This window comes from Theobroma cacao, chromosome 2 (genome assembly GCF_000208745.1).
Source record: "Theobroma cacao cultivar B97-61/B2 chromosome 2, Criollo_cocoa_genome_V2, whole genome shotgun sequence".
Lineage (NCBI taxonomy): Eukaryota > Viridiplantae > Streptophyta > Magnoliopsida > Malvales > Malvaceae > Theobroma > Theobroma cacao.
Genome location: NC_030851.1, coordinates 40867102 through 40882565, shown reverse-complemented (window position 1 = coordinate 40882565; position 15464 = coordinate 40867102). Strand labels below are relative to the sequence as shown.

Genomic DNA, 15464 nt, shown 5'->3' with positions numbered 1-15464 from the left:
TAAAAAAAATATTATAATTAATGTAGAGCAATATATGTGTTGGTGGCATGGATGCCACGTCTAAGGAAAAGGCTTTCCCAAGGACAGTTTATGAAAAAGGGGTTCAGCTGTGAACCATTTTCTCGTTAAATGCTGCCGATGTGTGTATTTCTATTTTGTCCCATCATTGTCCAAGTCCAAATCCCCTTTCTGAGACCACACCAATTACCAAATGCAAAACAAAACAACCACCCTTTGATTTTTCATCCTTTGTGGGGCTCATCACAAAATGCTTATGATATACAATAGTTGGATTGATGGATGCCAATTCATATGTTACATCATATTTTGTTGGGTCAGGTGTATAATTTATTTTAAAAAAAAGTAAGAGACTTTAATAATCCAATTAATAATGCACTAAAAAGGTGGCAAACAGTGCTTTCGATTTTACTTGCCCAAACTTGCAATCAAATCAAAAGATTAACAGTCTTGAAGCTTGATTTCAGCAGTCCCACCAGCTCTAGCAAGCCAGAACCAAACCCCTCTCCTCCCGCTAATCTCGGCCCCTTTTCTTCCGCATTCCCATTGTCTCTCTCTCTGCCTTTTTATGTCAGAAAACCCAATCTTGGGCTAATCCTTCAAAGCCTCGAAACCCAGCCCCCATTCTCACCATGTCTATCCTCTTCCTCCTCCTTTTCTTCCCTTTGCTCCTCCCTCCTTCCTTGTCTCTCCCTTACCCTTACAGTAAGGACTTTTCACTTTCTCAACTGGCTTTCAAGTTTGGACTAACGTTTTCAATTCTCACGCTAACTGCATTGCTCTCACTTTTGCAGATGCCAGCTACCACATTGACTGCGGGGGCCTCACTCCTTCCACCGACTCCTACAACACCTCCTGGTTGGCCGACGAGTTCTTCACGGGCGGTTCCACCTCCGTGGTCTCCGAGCCACTCCACTTCCATCTCCCGCAGGAGAAGACTCTCCGTTACTTCCCGCTTTCCTCGGGCAAGAAGAATTGCTACAACATCCCTGTCCCGCCTGGTCGTTACTACGTCCGGACGTTCACTGTTTACGACAACTACGACGGTAAATCCCATTCCCCTTCCTTCGACGCTTCCGTCGAGGGCACTCTCGTTTTTTCCTGGCGCTCGCCTTGGGTCGAAAATCTAGCTCGCGATGGCGCTTACTCCGATCTCTTCGCTTTCGTCAAAGACCGTCAGCTGGATTTCTGTTTTTACAGCATTGCCACTGACGCTCCCGTCATCGGCTCCCTCGAAGTCGTCCAGATCGATCCTTTGTCTTACAACTCCCCCGAAACCGGAGACAGTTACATTCTAGTCAACTACGGGCGACTCTCTCCCGGGTCACCACAATGGGGACCCGGTTTCACCTCCGACCCGGACCCCTTCGGCCGCTCCTGGCAATCCGATGCTGATTACAGAAACGCGAATTCAGCGTCAGCTAGAGTTATAACCACTAAAGAAAAAATAACCGGTACGGAGCAGGCACCGAATTACTTTCCGATGAAATTGTACCAATCGGCGGTGACAATTGGTGGGGGTTTGGAATACGAGTTAGATGTGGATGCGAAGCTTGATTACTTGGTGTGGTTTCATTTTGCGGAGATTGACTCGACGGTTAAAAAAGCAGGGGAGAGGGTGTTCGATGTGCTGGTCAACGAGAAGAATGTGAGTAGAGTGGATATATACAAGGAAGTGGGGAGCTTTGCAGCATACAGCTTGAATTATACAGAGAAGAATTTGAGTAGTTCTGTGTTGAATGTGAAGTTGGTGCCTGTGATAGGGGCTCCGTTGATCAGTGGACTTGAGAATTACGCCATGGTTCCAGCTGATTTGTCCACGGTTCCCGAGCAGGGTAAAAATATGGAATTTATTTATTTACATGGACTTTCTTTTCGTTGATAATAATGATAATGCTATGCATGTAGAGTTGAAAGTCAATTATGTGAGCTGGTTGGTCCTTGAAGTGATTGATTTCTTCTACGGGAAAATTAGACCTTTTGGGTAGGTTTAGAAGCAACAATTGACAGCGTTATATTTTAATGATTATAATGGTAACTATTACTATGTTAAAGTGGGTGGGGGAGAGACAGGAGTTCTCAGAATGGAAAGTTTGATGTTTTAAGTAAATGTTACAGATTGCTCTTAGGTTATTTTTAATAGTTTTTACCTTTAATTTAAGTGAATTAAAAACAAGGTGTAGCACATTCATGTTTTTGATTTGAGGCTAGGTTTGGTTCAAGGAAATTTCCTAGAGAAATGTTATAATCACTCACAAGGGTTGGTCATCCTTTCACAGCCATTCATCAAGTGGGCCTGACAGCTGATAGATGGCTGTGATTAATTTTTGAGTTTGGCAAGCGAAAATGGTGAATATGCATGTCATTGTTCTAATTTCTGTGGAAACTGCAACAGACCCCTCAATTTGAAGTTGGTGTTAAGGATTCAGAGCTAATTTGAAGGACAAAGCACAGATTCTTGGAAGGCATACTGAATTTTTTTTTCCTTCAAATGCATGTGGTGCTTATGCGGCATTCTGTCTTGTAGTGATTGCAATGAGAGCATTGAAAGATTCGCTCCATGTTCCTGATCGAATGGGTTGGAATGGTGATCCTTGTGCTCCTACTGATTGGGATGCTTGGGAGGGAGTTACATGTCATGCTGACAAGAATGGAACAGGCCTTGTCATAACTCAAATGTAAGTGCGGTCTTTGCTTCTATTCTACAGACCAAAACTCTCTCACTCAAATGAAATAAAAATAAATAAATAAATATGTTAAAGTATAAACCTGTAAGTCTGAAATTGAATGTCTTGTTAACTTTGTATTATTTATGCTTATATCTCTATTTATTGCCTATGCATATACTGCAGAGATCTTGGAAGTCAAGGCTTGAAGGGGTATATCAGTGACCAAATTAGTCTTTTGTCAAACTTGATCAACTTGTAAGTATCAGCTGCCGATCTTTTTATGTCCTCAACTCAGCATCATATATATATTATATAGCAAAGATACGGGGGATAAAAGGTTTTCTTTGTGATGAACAGATATTTATTAAGAATGATTCCTTTCTAACTCATCACACTTGGAGCATTTATCACATAAGTTATAGACCTTTATTGTTACTTCGTTCTGGTTAGTGTAAGTTCTAATTCTTTTTAACTGTTCAGGAACTTAAGTGCTAATGCTTTAGAGGGCACTCTACCGATCGGGCTTGGTCAAAAATCCCTTGCACGACTGTAAGTAGTACATATTTCTTTCCCATTTGTAAACTATTGAAGTGATAATTTTTGTTTTACATATTACATTATGAATGAAAGGCTATGGTTAATGTCCAATTGCTTTTTCATAAATTATGAATCAATTTTCATAAATTTAATCATTTAATGTATTGCTTTTGGATTGTATTTTGCAGGGATTTGTCAAACAATCAATTCTCAGGTTCCATACCAGAAAGTTTAACGTCTTCAAATCTGCAGCTTGTGTATGTGTTGTGCCCGTACTTTTCACAAAATTTAACACAAATTTTCATTTTTGGATAACATCATTGTTTTGCACATGCTTCTTATAATTCCTTTATTCATAAAAACTAAACTTTTTTGCTAATTGCAAGTATCTCTATGTTTTGTTTAATTATTATGATGACATGTTAAGCCTTTTCCAACTATATGATCATATTGCTTCAGTGTTCCCTATGTAAGGTGATATCTTCAGTAAGCTAAGTAAAAATGAGGTCCAATGTTTATAGTTTCTATTCCATGTCATTTTTGGTCTAGATATCCCTCATTAAATCACATACTGTCATGGGGGCATTTGGAAGTCTCCTATTTAGATGTTCAAACCACCTTAAAGATATTTCTCTAATTTTGTTCTCAATTGGTGCAAGTCCCACCTTTTCCCTTGTATACTCATTTCCGTTATTATTTCTCATTGTCTGTACACATCCAGTGTAGCATTTTCATCTCAGCCATATTGCATGAGTAGGATTTGTGGACCTTACGGGTGACATTTCTATATATTTCTCTATCCTTTTGGAAACTTGAGACAAGATACCAAAATTGCTCCTTTGTCTTATGTATCTAAACTCCCTCACTCTCACTCTCACTATGTCTGTGCTTGTATGTGTCCGTATATTTTCTATGCCATGGTTCTTTGCTTTTAACGTTACAACTTGCTTGTGCATTTGTCAGGCGACTTAATAATAACTTATTGGAAGGGCGAGTACCTGAAGAACTTTATTCTGTCGGTGTGCATGGTGGAACCATTGAGTATGTTACACTCCTGAATTTCGTCTTCATTAAGTTTTTATTTTGAATTTCTAGTAAACTTTTAGAGCTTTATAATTCAGTTCCATGCATGATTGCTTTTGTCTGCTTTACATGCATGCATATAGATGTAGATTGTTTGCATTTGCCAACTTTTTCCCCTTTATGTAACTTTTCATCACTCTATTCAACTTGTTTGATGCCTTAGAGGAGATATGACTCTTCCTTGGCTTCATTTATTAATCATAATTTGTGGAAAAATTGATTTCCCTCTTTTCGCCTTGATCGTAATTGTTGAATCTCATGGCTACCTTTCCTATTCCTTTGTCCAGTTGTTTCATGTCCTAATTTCATGAAATTGCTTGAAACAACACTTTCGGAGCCTTATATGACTACTTTGACATCCCCCCACCCAAAAAAATAAAAAGAAAAAGCCTCTTGGATCATGATAAATGGATGGGTTTCCATGGCTATTTTAACTTGCTTGCAAAGTGCTGTCTTGTCTTAGAAAGGATTTCTGTCACTATATGGCATAGAATGAGCTTGGGGATTTCTATCTGATTTCCACCAATCTTCACTGAAGTATGTAGATTTCTCTTATTTCATCTTTGAAGTAATTTCGCCATCTATTGGTTTCTCAAAGCTAATGCCTCAGAGATGCATTGCAGTTGCACAGATTACATTATTTTCCTTCTATGTCTTGTTACTTCCCATGTCTTATCTTGGACTATTCATCAATTAAACTGTCCTTTATGTTTAATCTTACAGCCATCTTTTAGAGTTGACTTTGCTAAGGAATACTTATGATGTATAACACTACATTTTGAAAATTGTTGAAATCGTTTTAGTCTTTTATGAAGATTGCAAAGTTACACTTGGGGTATGGACACCAAGTTGACAAATATACATCAGTGCGGAATCTCTTTTGATACTGTCGGACAATAAAATTTTTCGCAGTTACAACTGTTATCAGCATTTATTATTCTGTTAAAAGAATAATTATGCAGAGAGCAGTGGTGTAATAGAGCGGAGCTGACACGAGGCTGTAGCTCAGCTCGAAAAAAATAATTGAGCTACACAAGCTCTCTTGATTCCGTTTAAATATCATAAACTCAAACAGGAGCAGCTCGAAACTTGACTCTGACTCAAACTCACTTAAAATATGTAAATAAATGTTATATATTATTTTAGACATGTATTTTATATGAAAAGATACTATTGAAAGTTTAAAAGCTTAATTAGGCTGGTGAGTTGCTTGAGTTGAGTTTAATGTTTTCAAACTTGGCTCAACTTGGTACTCAAGCTTAGGTTTGTCTTTGATACTAAACAAGTCGAGCTATAGTATACATTGAAGTAGCTCCTAATTGACTTGACTTATTACACTTCTATCTAGGAGTTGCATATAATGGCATGAGAGGAGCCTTATGGTTGATTAATTTATATGTACTTGCCAAATACATGCCTAAAATTGCTAACTTCAATTTTATAAATAGCTACGAATTATACAACTTTTTTATTCAATTAACTTTGATTTATTTTCTCCAGTCTCTCTGGTAACAAAGGCTTGTGTGGGGTACCTTCTTTACCGGATTGTCCTCTGTTTTGGGAGAATGGCCACTTATCTAGGGGTGGCAAAATTGCAATAGGCTTATCATGCTTCATTTTCGTTTTTCTGCTCCTATTGGTGATCTACATATTTTGTATCAGGAGGGGTAAAAATGATTATGATTTTGGTCTACCTTCAGATTTAATGTGTAAGTATTATATCAGAATTTCAATTTTATTGGTTCTCTGTTTGATTTGTTCATCAACATTAAAATATGCTATACATTTTACGCTGTTGAAACCTCAAATCTCTGTTCAGGGGGAAACCGTCAAATTTGATTTGCAGTTTTATATATTAGTTTGAAATTATTCAGACTATTCTATTTTCAATCTAACTTTCACATGAGGTTTTAATTTTATGTAGATCTTTGGTTTTAACACCTAATTGGGTAGTATGCAATGTTCCTTAATTCCTCTATTGCCATTTTGGTATTACCTTTGTATGATGACTTTTTTTCCAGCACTTGCTGCTAAGAGGAACCGGTATCAAAGACAAAAGTCCTTGATGCTTCTTGAAATGGAGAGCCAACATGCCAAAGGATTGCCATCACTTCCTCTCAATCCTCATTAGTAGAGTCTTCTTGAAAAGGAGAGTACTGATTTTGATAGTTGTCCACTCACCAAGAGGGCATAGAGGGGACCATGAATGCAATTATAGAGGATACCATAAAAGATGTCAAATGCTGTGCTTCATAAAAAGGAGTTCCTGAGTTGGGCTTCATTCAACAATTTGAACCAAATGGGGTCTTCGAAAGTCTCATTCTACGGTAAAATGCAATGTATCTCATTCTTTTTTTTCTCACTGATAAACAAAGGGATAAGGTCACTGATGTACCATAACCCATTTTGTGACATTTGGTGAGCATAGATCATAAATCCACACTTCAATTATGTAAATGACACCACTAATGTATACCATGAGGTCCCAGGTTTGTTACTGCTGCCTGATCAACTGTTAGCTGATTCTTATCACAATACTATACATCAACTCTCTCACCTTTGGATATGTATTGTTTCATAAGCTGAATGTTTTGTGCATTCATTGTAAAATATCAACAAACTTCTACATGTTGTTTCAGTTCTGCTGCAATCTTGTGTCTATGGATTAAGTGTGACCAAGCTATATGGATGAGTGTGGTTTATACCCTCATTATGCATCTTATTACTCATGAATTCTGCCAATCCAAGGCGGATGAATTGTTGGGATGGACTTTTTATCACTAGGATAGAATGAAAGAGACATCCCTCTGCCAACAAATACGCACTAAATGGGGAAGGAGCGAAAACGGGAACTCATATAAAGCATTTGACAAGCAAGCAAAGTCAAAAGGGTGGCATGCAGTAATCAGAGAGAGGTGGGCAGTTGGTAGCAGTACAGATCAGTTTTTAAGGTCCAAGGTCTCAAGAAACCTCATTGGCAGTATGGTCGTCACGATGAAGATAAATATCCCGGGCTGGGAAAGGGAATCTGCGATGATTTCACATATTGGTTTTAGCCAAAAATGTCAAGACCGCAAAAGCACTAGGAAGGACTTTGAACATTCTGAACGTACTATGGGGAGAAAATGGACGGAGGAGGTGACAATATGCAGGACCCCACGATCCTATGGCTTTTGTCTGTTAGTTCTTCTTTCCGTCATGGTCGTCGTTTATTGACTCAGTCTCCTTCTGCCTTTATGAAATAAATTTAATCCATAATTCCTCAATCCTCATCTTCTTGAACAAGTCTTCCAAACTCTGTAAACCAAATGATGGTCCTAATTATTACACCATGTCTTGCAGTCTCATCATTCTTCTAACCTTGTGTCCTTGTTAACTAACCTCACCTTTGATTTCACTTAGTCCCATTCTATATATATATATATATCTCATTTCAAAAAATAAAAAACCGAAGGAGTATATGTTATTCTGAACAAACGAAAAAAAAAAAAAGAAGAAACGATCGATGGTAAAATTAAGAAATATAATCTAATATAAATATATATAGTTAACCCAATGTCATTTAATAAGTTTGACATCGATGCTCAAGGGTGATCTCTATGATTTCACCCGAATTATGGATTGTCAACTTCATATCATTATCGAAATGCCACCCTTAATTAAATTTAATTTATCCAATTCTTAGAACCCGAGTTTTTTCATCGAATAAGAACAGCTTAGATTGATCAAAAACTTGGAGAGGAAGTGGGCAAACCTAATAAAGAGGGGGGGTCACATTAAAACCCTGGATGAAGGCATTGACTTCACCATCCAATCCATTAAGCCAAGTCAACCTACAAGATAAAGCTCTTTTTTTAATTTTATTTTATTTTAATTTTCGTAAAAATGAAAAAAAAAAAAAATACTTAGAGACGAAAAGAGTAAATCCCACTAATAAGACTTTCCCGAGTATTGATTGTATACGTTAAGAATTATTTTCCTGTCGCTTTTTCGAGGTCAGATTTCACCACCTGTGCCAACTGCAACTATGAATATGCAACTTTGACCATGAGCTATAGCAATCTGAATCCAATCAATTTTTATCTATTCTTCTTTTTGAGTGAAACCCATTATAAAAATTCCGTACAACTTGATGCCTTAATGAATACGAAGAAGAAGAAGAAGAAAAATGAAGCATACTCCATGTTGTGGTGCATATTTTTTCTGCACTGCAGAGATTTTTCAAACCGGTTTGTTTAATGTTAATATTACTTGGGAGAAACAAGGCCACGTCGTCCGGTCTGATACAAGGAACAAAATTTTATTTGCACTACACGATCAACCTTTTGACAGAAAATATTATTATTGCAAAACTAAAACCTCTGGTTTTGGACTAGGGTTTCTTTCAGTTCTTGTTGTTTTCTTCTTTGTTTGTTGGTTTCTGCAAAGAAAATGGGATCCAAACAGATGTTAGGTAGCACATGTTTTTCCCAATTTAATATCTCTTTGCCCTCCCATTTTGGGGCCATTTGATATTAAACACTGACTTTTCTTCTCGAGGGTCTGTCTGAATAACAGGAAAAATATGAGAAGAAACACTGCATGATTCACATTATTAGGTTATGTAGGCTTCAATCTAAAGTTTCTGCAAACATCGAATTGAAACGTTTCAATCGTTTTGTTTTGTGTATCAGTATAGAATATTTGTTGATATTTGATGATTTTATCGATTACTGTAATCAGGATATATATATATATATTGTTCATAGTTTAAATGGATATGTAATTAAAAATATGATTCGTATTATAGTTGTATATGTTCGAAGAATGGGCGTCTCCATGTCCTTATTCAAAGATGGGAGATACGAGTAGTCACCGTCGCCCTTCCCACTTGTTTTCTTCTTCAGTCTTGGCATACATCCCGTGATTTAATTTGGATCTAATTTTGTTGACTTCTCTCTTAAAACTCTTCATAATCTTAATTAAGCAGCAAGCAATGGCTTCTTAAACCTAATTTAATACTCCCCTTGACGTAGCTTAACTCCCAAAACAGTCATTTTTGGCGTACAGAAAACTCTAGTCCACCAGCCTATACCAATTTGGAAAATTCAAAATTATTTGGCAATTTGTTGACTTGGTTGACCTCGATATTTGCATAAGTCCTCTAATGCATTAAATAAAATAATAAATGAGGAATTATTAAAATTAGACTCCTAATTTTTTTAATATAAATAATAATAAATTTATTTTACAAACAGGATGATAATATTATATTTAATTTAATTTAATGATAATGATAATATACAGAGTTTACAAGTTGACGGTGATGAAATATAAAAAATCGATAATAATAGGAAGAAAAAAAACAAAATATATTTAAGAAATGGCAACTAGTGCAGCAAGTCGTAACAGCGGAGATGACGATTGACAAAGAAAGATGAGTGCTTATCTGCAACAGAAGAAAACGAAAAGGGTGATTTCAAATGCCAGATTGCCAGCCACCCGTAGCTCCCAAGTTGCCAAATTTTATTTGACTTTTGGAACATTGGGTTTATGCGTGCCATGTCGGCAACATAATTTCATTTCCTTTCTTCCTCAAAAGCCAGGCTGCTTGAATTTTTCCACCCAGCAATAAAGGCCAACACTGTCGACTTTGGGCACACTCTGATTGCCATTCATCTAATTCTACAATTAGGCATGTGACCTTTTCAGCTAATTCAGTAACTTTAGTTTCCGCATCGGGTTTATCATATTTAGTATTTACATACAATCATTTAATTATAAAACATTATCTCATAAATATGTAATGAAAATCAAATGTATTTTTGATGCATCATCAGTATATAATACAGTTATACAATCGTTGAATCCTGCCTTGTAATTACTTGACAAGAATCAAGCAGTCTCCAAATATGAATTGGGCAATTGATTTGGCGGAGATTGAATGGTCCTGCATTTGGAGACTTATGAAAACAATAATCATGGAAGAAAGTAACTTGAGACAGCTAATTTGTTTGATCCTTGGACCCATTACTGAGACAGTCATGGAAAGATCAAAAGGTGTTTCGTTCCATTTACTTTATGTAGTCAAAATTGTATGAGGTCCCCCGCGGGTGATCAAAGTCATTAGACTCTCTAGAAGGTTAATCAAATTAGAAATCTTGCTCAATTTTCTTCTCATTGCTGTAAATTCTAGAACATCGAGGTCAGATGTTTCTCCCCATTTCGTTTTCATGACTGTAATTTCTAGAATTTATACTAGCTAGTGGAAAGCAATAGGAGTGGAATATTTTTTCAGGGGGAGGGGTGGGTGCCTAGCTTTCCTTCTATAGCATGTTAGCATCATCAAGTCCAGTGTGAACTAAGAAACAGGAGCAGAAAAGGTGAGACAGAGACTAAGACAACTGTTGCCTCATCTCCCCTTCAGTTCTCACCTTCCCCTGTTCAGGGGTCTCTCTGACACAACCTCTCAGCCAATGGGATGACTTCTGTGGCAAATGCCATACAGGGGTGATGGTGGGTCCCTCTCCTTCCAGACCAATGGCTTCTGATATGATTCCTTTCTTTAGTCAACAAAAGCAACTTCCAGTTACATGAAACAGTCAGCCCTATATGCCTATCTATCCTCCCCGGCCCCTTCCTACCCCATTTATTAGCCTTTCTTTTCTTTTCCCCCCATGCTAGTAACAAATATGTTGGCTGCCTTGCCTGTCGCCTTGATTTTGCTTCAACTAGTAACTTTAATACTAGCTATACTATTATAATATATTGCTACTAGTACTATACAAAATATAACCTGTTTTTGACCAAGATTTCCTGCTGGACACTTCCATCCAAAGTTAGGCAACATCTGGTTTGGTTTCTATCACCACCCCCAAGCTTGGTTAATTATTAACCACACTAGCATCATCCTAAAGTTAACAAACCCATTTAGGGTTTATTCTATTCTATTCTTATCACGAATTAAGATAATTCGATCTATGAACGTAATTGAATTGATAGATTATTTGTGCCACGATAATACAATGAACAGAAATGAATTTATAGACGGTTTGTATATAGATTATAAATCCTAATTATACATTAATCGATTTACGATTAGGATATCATCACGTGGGTTGACCCCAAAAGGTGGGTCGTTGTCCACGTCGGTAGAGGATGAAGCAACAGTCAAAAGAGTTCAGGATTCACTCCGGGTTTGTACTCTATTGGCTCTTAATTTAGATTAAAGCAAAGAATAATTTTACTTTTTTTCTCATGGCCGGATTTAGGGAATGGTTGCGTGTGTGAACAGTGTGCAGAAAACAAGTTGGAAAAGATGAAGAAAAACAAAAACAAAAGGGGGCAAGGGAGAGAAGAGGGAGGGGGGGGGGAGCATGGAATCATGCGTGTAGTTGACGAGGCAGAAAGTTCCAACAAATCCCAAATTCACATTTTTCTCCTATATTATACTCTATGGCACATAGTTTTATTTGTGGGGTACTTACTAACTTTATAATGATAATATTAAATAAAATGATATAGTTTCTTTTGATATGGCTGCCAAATTGCTAAAGTAAAATTTAGGATTGAGTTACTTTTCATCACTCTATGATGTGGCATTATCCCTCGACAAAGTTATCTTTTCCTTTTTGAGGTTCTTTTATTTTTTTATTTTCAAATTTAGTAGTACATATCTTTCTAATCTCTTTCTGTTTTTGATTCATTTTTAATGAAAATTTATATTCCTTTACATCCATCAATTATCAAGCAACTCGCATAAAATAATTTGTTTTGATGATCATATGAAACTTCGTAAGGATATTGATTTCTTTATTATTTATCGCAAGTAATAATTTATTAATAATTGATGACTTGGCAACATATATAAAAAAAGTTTATGCCCCTTCATCTTTCTGGTCCAATTAATTCTCAATTCCAACTTGTCATAATTTCCATATCATCAAATTTCTAGATACCATGAGATGAGATCATAATACAAAAAGACATACACACACACACGTAGTCAAGTGCTTTTGGTATTTATGTATGATTATCTTTGTCATATATTAATTCTAGATGTTAGCTTTATACTATCAATAGCCGCTAATTAAACATGCTTAAACCCCAGATTTTTTTTTTCCTTAAAGCATGCATCCAAATCCAAGATTCCATAGACATATATTTCTATGATTTCATCACTACCTGGAGAATTACATCTTTTTTTTTATTATTTCTTTTTAATATTGACATGGCATGGGACCTACATCGGGCGTCTTGAGTCATATATTAGTCATCTACAACCAAAAATGTCCTAAATAGTGAAAAAGAAAAGTGGGTGTGTACTCACACATAAAAAAAAGAATTTATAATTCCTTTTGAGATAATCACAATGGTTTTATTTTAATGCAAAAAGTTAATTAAAAGAAGTAGATATATAAACACATGGTTTTGCTTTTGAAGCATACTAGGCACTAACTAAATATAATTAAATTGGGTAGATGGGATTGATGACATTTGAAATATGGTTAGACAAAATTCGTCATGATCCCCTCTCTCAATATAGGAAAAACCAACCTCATCAAAATAAAATTTGTTTGGTTGTTTTATGATAAGGAACTTAAGGGTGTAAGGGATAGCATGTGTTTGAAAGGAAAGGAGCCATATCTTTATGTAAATTAAAGTAAGATTTCTTTTGTTGACAAAAGTGAAAAAACCTTAGTACTCCAACCCAATAGGGGTTTACCTAAACTTGAAATGAATTTTTTATTTATATTAAAAAACAGAAGAAAAAGAAGAAAGTATATAAGGTTAATAATCAATGTGAAAAGGATAGGTATGGGCAGGCAAAACACAAAGAGATAAAGCACAAGAGATGATGGATGGTCCATCCATTCAGTGAGTTACTCAAAACCCATTATGAAAAAACCAAAAAAAAAAATGGAGATGAAGAAGATGATGATTAAAGGGAGGAAAGGAAAGGAAACCAATGGAAAGTGCAAGAAACAGTTGTTTATAATGAACTTTATCCCCATGTGAACTTCAATGAGATTTTTTTCTCCCTATTAAACCAGTTAACCCATTGTTTAGTGGAATCAAAGATGCGGTAGCCACGAAGATAATGTAGATTAATCCTTACACCAACAAACAAACTTTAGGTTTTGGTAAGTTTAGATTAAGGCAAAAGGAGGGGAGGGGAGGGGAGGGAATTGTACTTGTTGATTTCATTGTCATAATCGATAGAATTTGACGTCTAAAGCACATCATGCATAAGAGATAGTATGGTAGATAATGGAGGGGGAAGAGTCGTGGCCCCTACCATTTGGATGGATTCAGCCAGCCGACCTAAATGTGGAAAGCTGATAATGTAACAAATGAGAATCCCAAACGAAATCAACATACAAAATCAATCTGGGATTTCTTTCCTGGGAATGGAAAGCAGGGAAGGGAATCTTTCTTTTCTTATGGGAATTCAGATTTCAGTGACACAAGGCACAAACAGAGAGAGAAACACAAAGAGAAAAGAGAATCCTACCGCCCTAAATTAATAAAATAGGCTACAACTATACCTACATACATACATAGATGCTACCATTTGCTTTATTTTTTGACAGCAGGGTATTTACAGTCACAGAATTTGATGTTCATGTGAAAATGAATGCATGGGCATCTCGTGAGATTGAAATGATTCGGTGTGTGTCAGTGTGTGTGTGTGTGTGTTTTGCATGGAAATTTAATGCCCTAACATTTTTTATTTTTCCTATATATGCAAAATCTTATCTCTTTCTATACCAAAACAAATCTTATCCTATTTTTTGGAGGTGGAGAGCAAGTCTTTTTCCCCCACAATTATGCGTCAAAGGATGCATATGATTAATATAAAGTTATTTCAATCTTTACTCTCCTCAAAAAACACAAAGAAAACTAAGTTTTATCTTCTAGTCAATGTGTACCATGGATAAACATAATTCCCTTTTGCCATCTTAATGCCCTCAATATATTCTTAAACAAAATCATCATTCTGAATCGTAAATCATTTAACGTTGGACGATTGTACTTATAAAATTCTTGATATTCTCCGAAAACCCTAAAAGAGATACTTTAATGGTAAAAATTTAAAACTTTAATCTTATATCTTATAATAATGCATATTGTATTTATAGAATAAAGAGTTATTTTGTCTTAGAAAAGAATATATGTGATGAGGTAAGGAGTTACATGATGCACGTTCCAACTTGCAAGGAACAAAGGAGTGGCCACAAACAGAAAGACAGCTTTTCCGTATCATAATACAAACAATACCGTACATCTACTGTCTCTATATATATATATATAATTAATTTCTTTAATTAAACAAATAAATTAATTAAAAAAACATACAAAATCCCAAAATAAACCAGGTTTCCCACGTAAAGGACAATCCCACCATTTCCATGTCAATCAGTAATCCCCTCGGTCTATAAGGGAAAAATCAAAGCGGAATCTCCAAGCAAGACCCCACCCAAACGAAAACCAAAACCAAACCAAACCAAGACCAAATACCAGAGACCCCCCACCGTCTCCAGCGCTCGGTTTTTCATCAACTTGCTATGTGGGTCCTTATCCTCTTATGGACCAAGGACTACATCCGTACGCTTTCCTCCCATTTTAATACTAATTGATACTTGTATTATCTTAGCACTTGGTTATTGTTTGCTCATTTGCCATGAAAATTAACGTAATTAAATCAATAAGATAATAAATAATGAGATTGTTAATCATGGTCAGTTCGATATGATGAATCGATGGTGTAGGGTTTTTTTTTTTTGTTTATAATGAGAATTAATAAGGTACAAAAACTGTTTAGATGCAAGCAGATTGGATATGGGAAGGATGCTATTGAATTATTGGAGTGCATGAACTAAGGAAAGGGTAAAAGAGACAAGGGGAAACCCACTTGGGAGTCAGAAGATGTCCAATGTTGGTTGGAAATAATGGAATGATGAAAATAATAATAGGGCAGATGGGGTTTGGGGTTCGGGAAGAAACTAAGGTGAAAGAACCTAGCCAATAAGACAAACCGAAGCTTGGAGACTTAGAACGAATCAAATCAAGCCAGGTAATACTTTTATGGGAATTTTCTTGTTGGATGAGCCTTTGTCTTCAATGTCTATCCATCCATCCCCCCTTTATTAATCCCCCTTCCAAAGGCCCACTACC

The 15464-nt window shown here is 36.1% G+C and overlaps 1 protein-coding gene across 1 annotated transcript; it reads left to right on the top strand.

Moving 5' to 3' along the window:
* Positions 410-6945, top strand: LOC18610539 (putative leucine-rich repeat receptor-like serine/threonine-protein kinase At2g14440). Its single transcript, XM_007046244.2, has 9 exons — positions 410-723; positions 813-1853; positions 2546-2696; positions 2871-2942; positions 3168-3236; positions 3413-3481; positions 4188-4265; positions 5808-6016; positions 6329-6945. Exons 1-9 carry the CDS (start codon positions 651-653, stop codon positions 6436-6438), a joined length of 1872 nt encoding a protein of 623 aa, XP_007046306.2. The 5' UTR covers positions 410-650; the 3' UTR covers positions 6439-6945.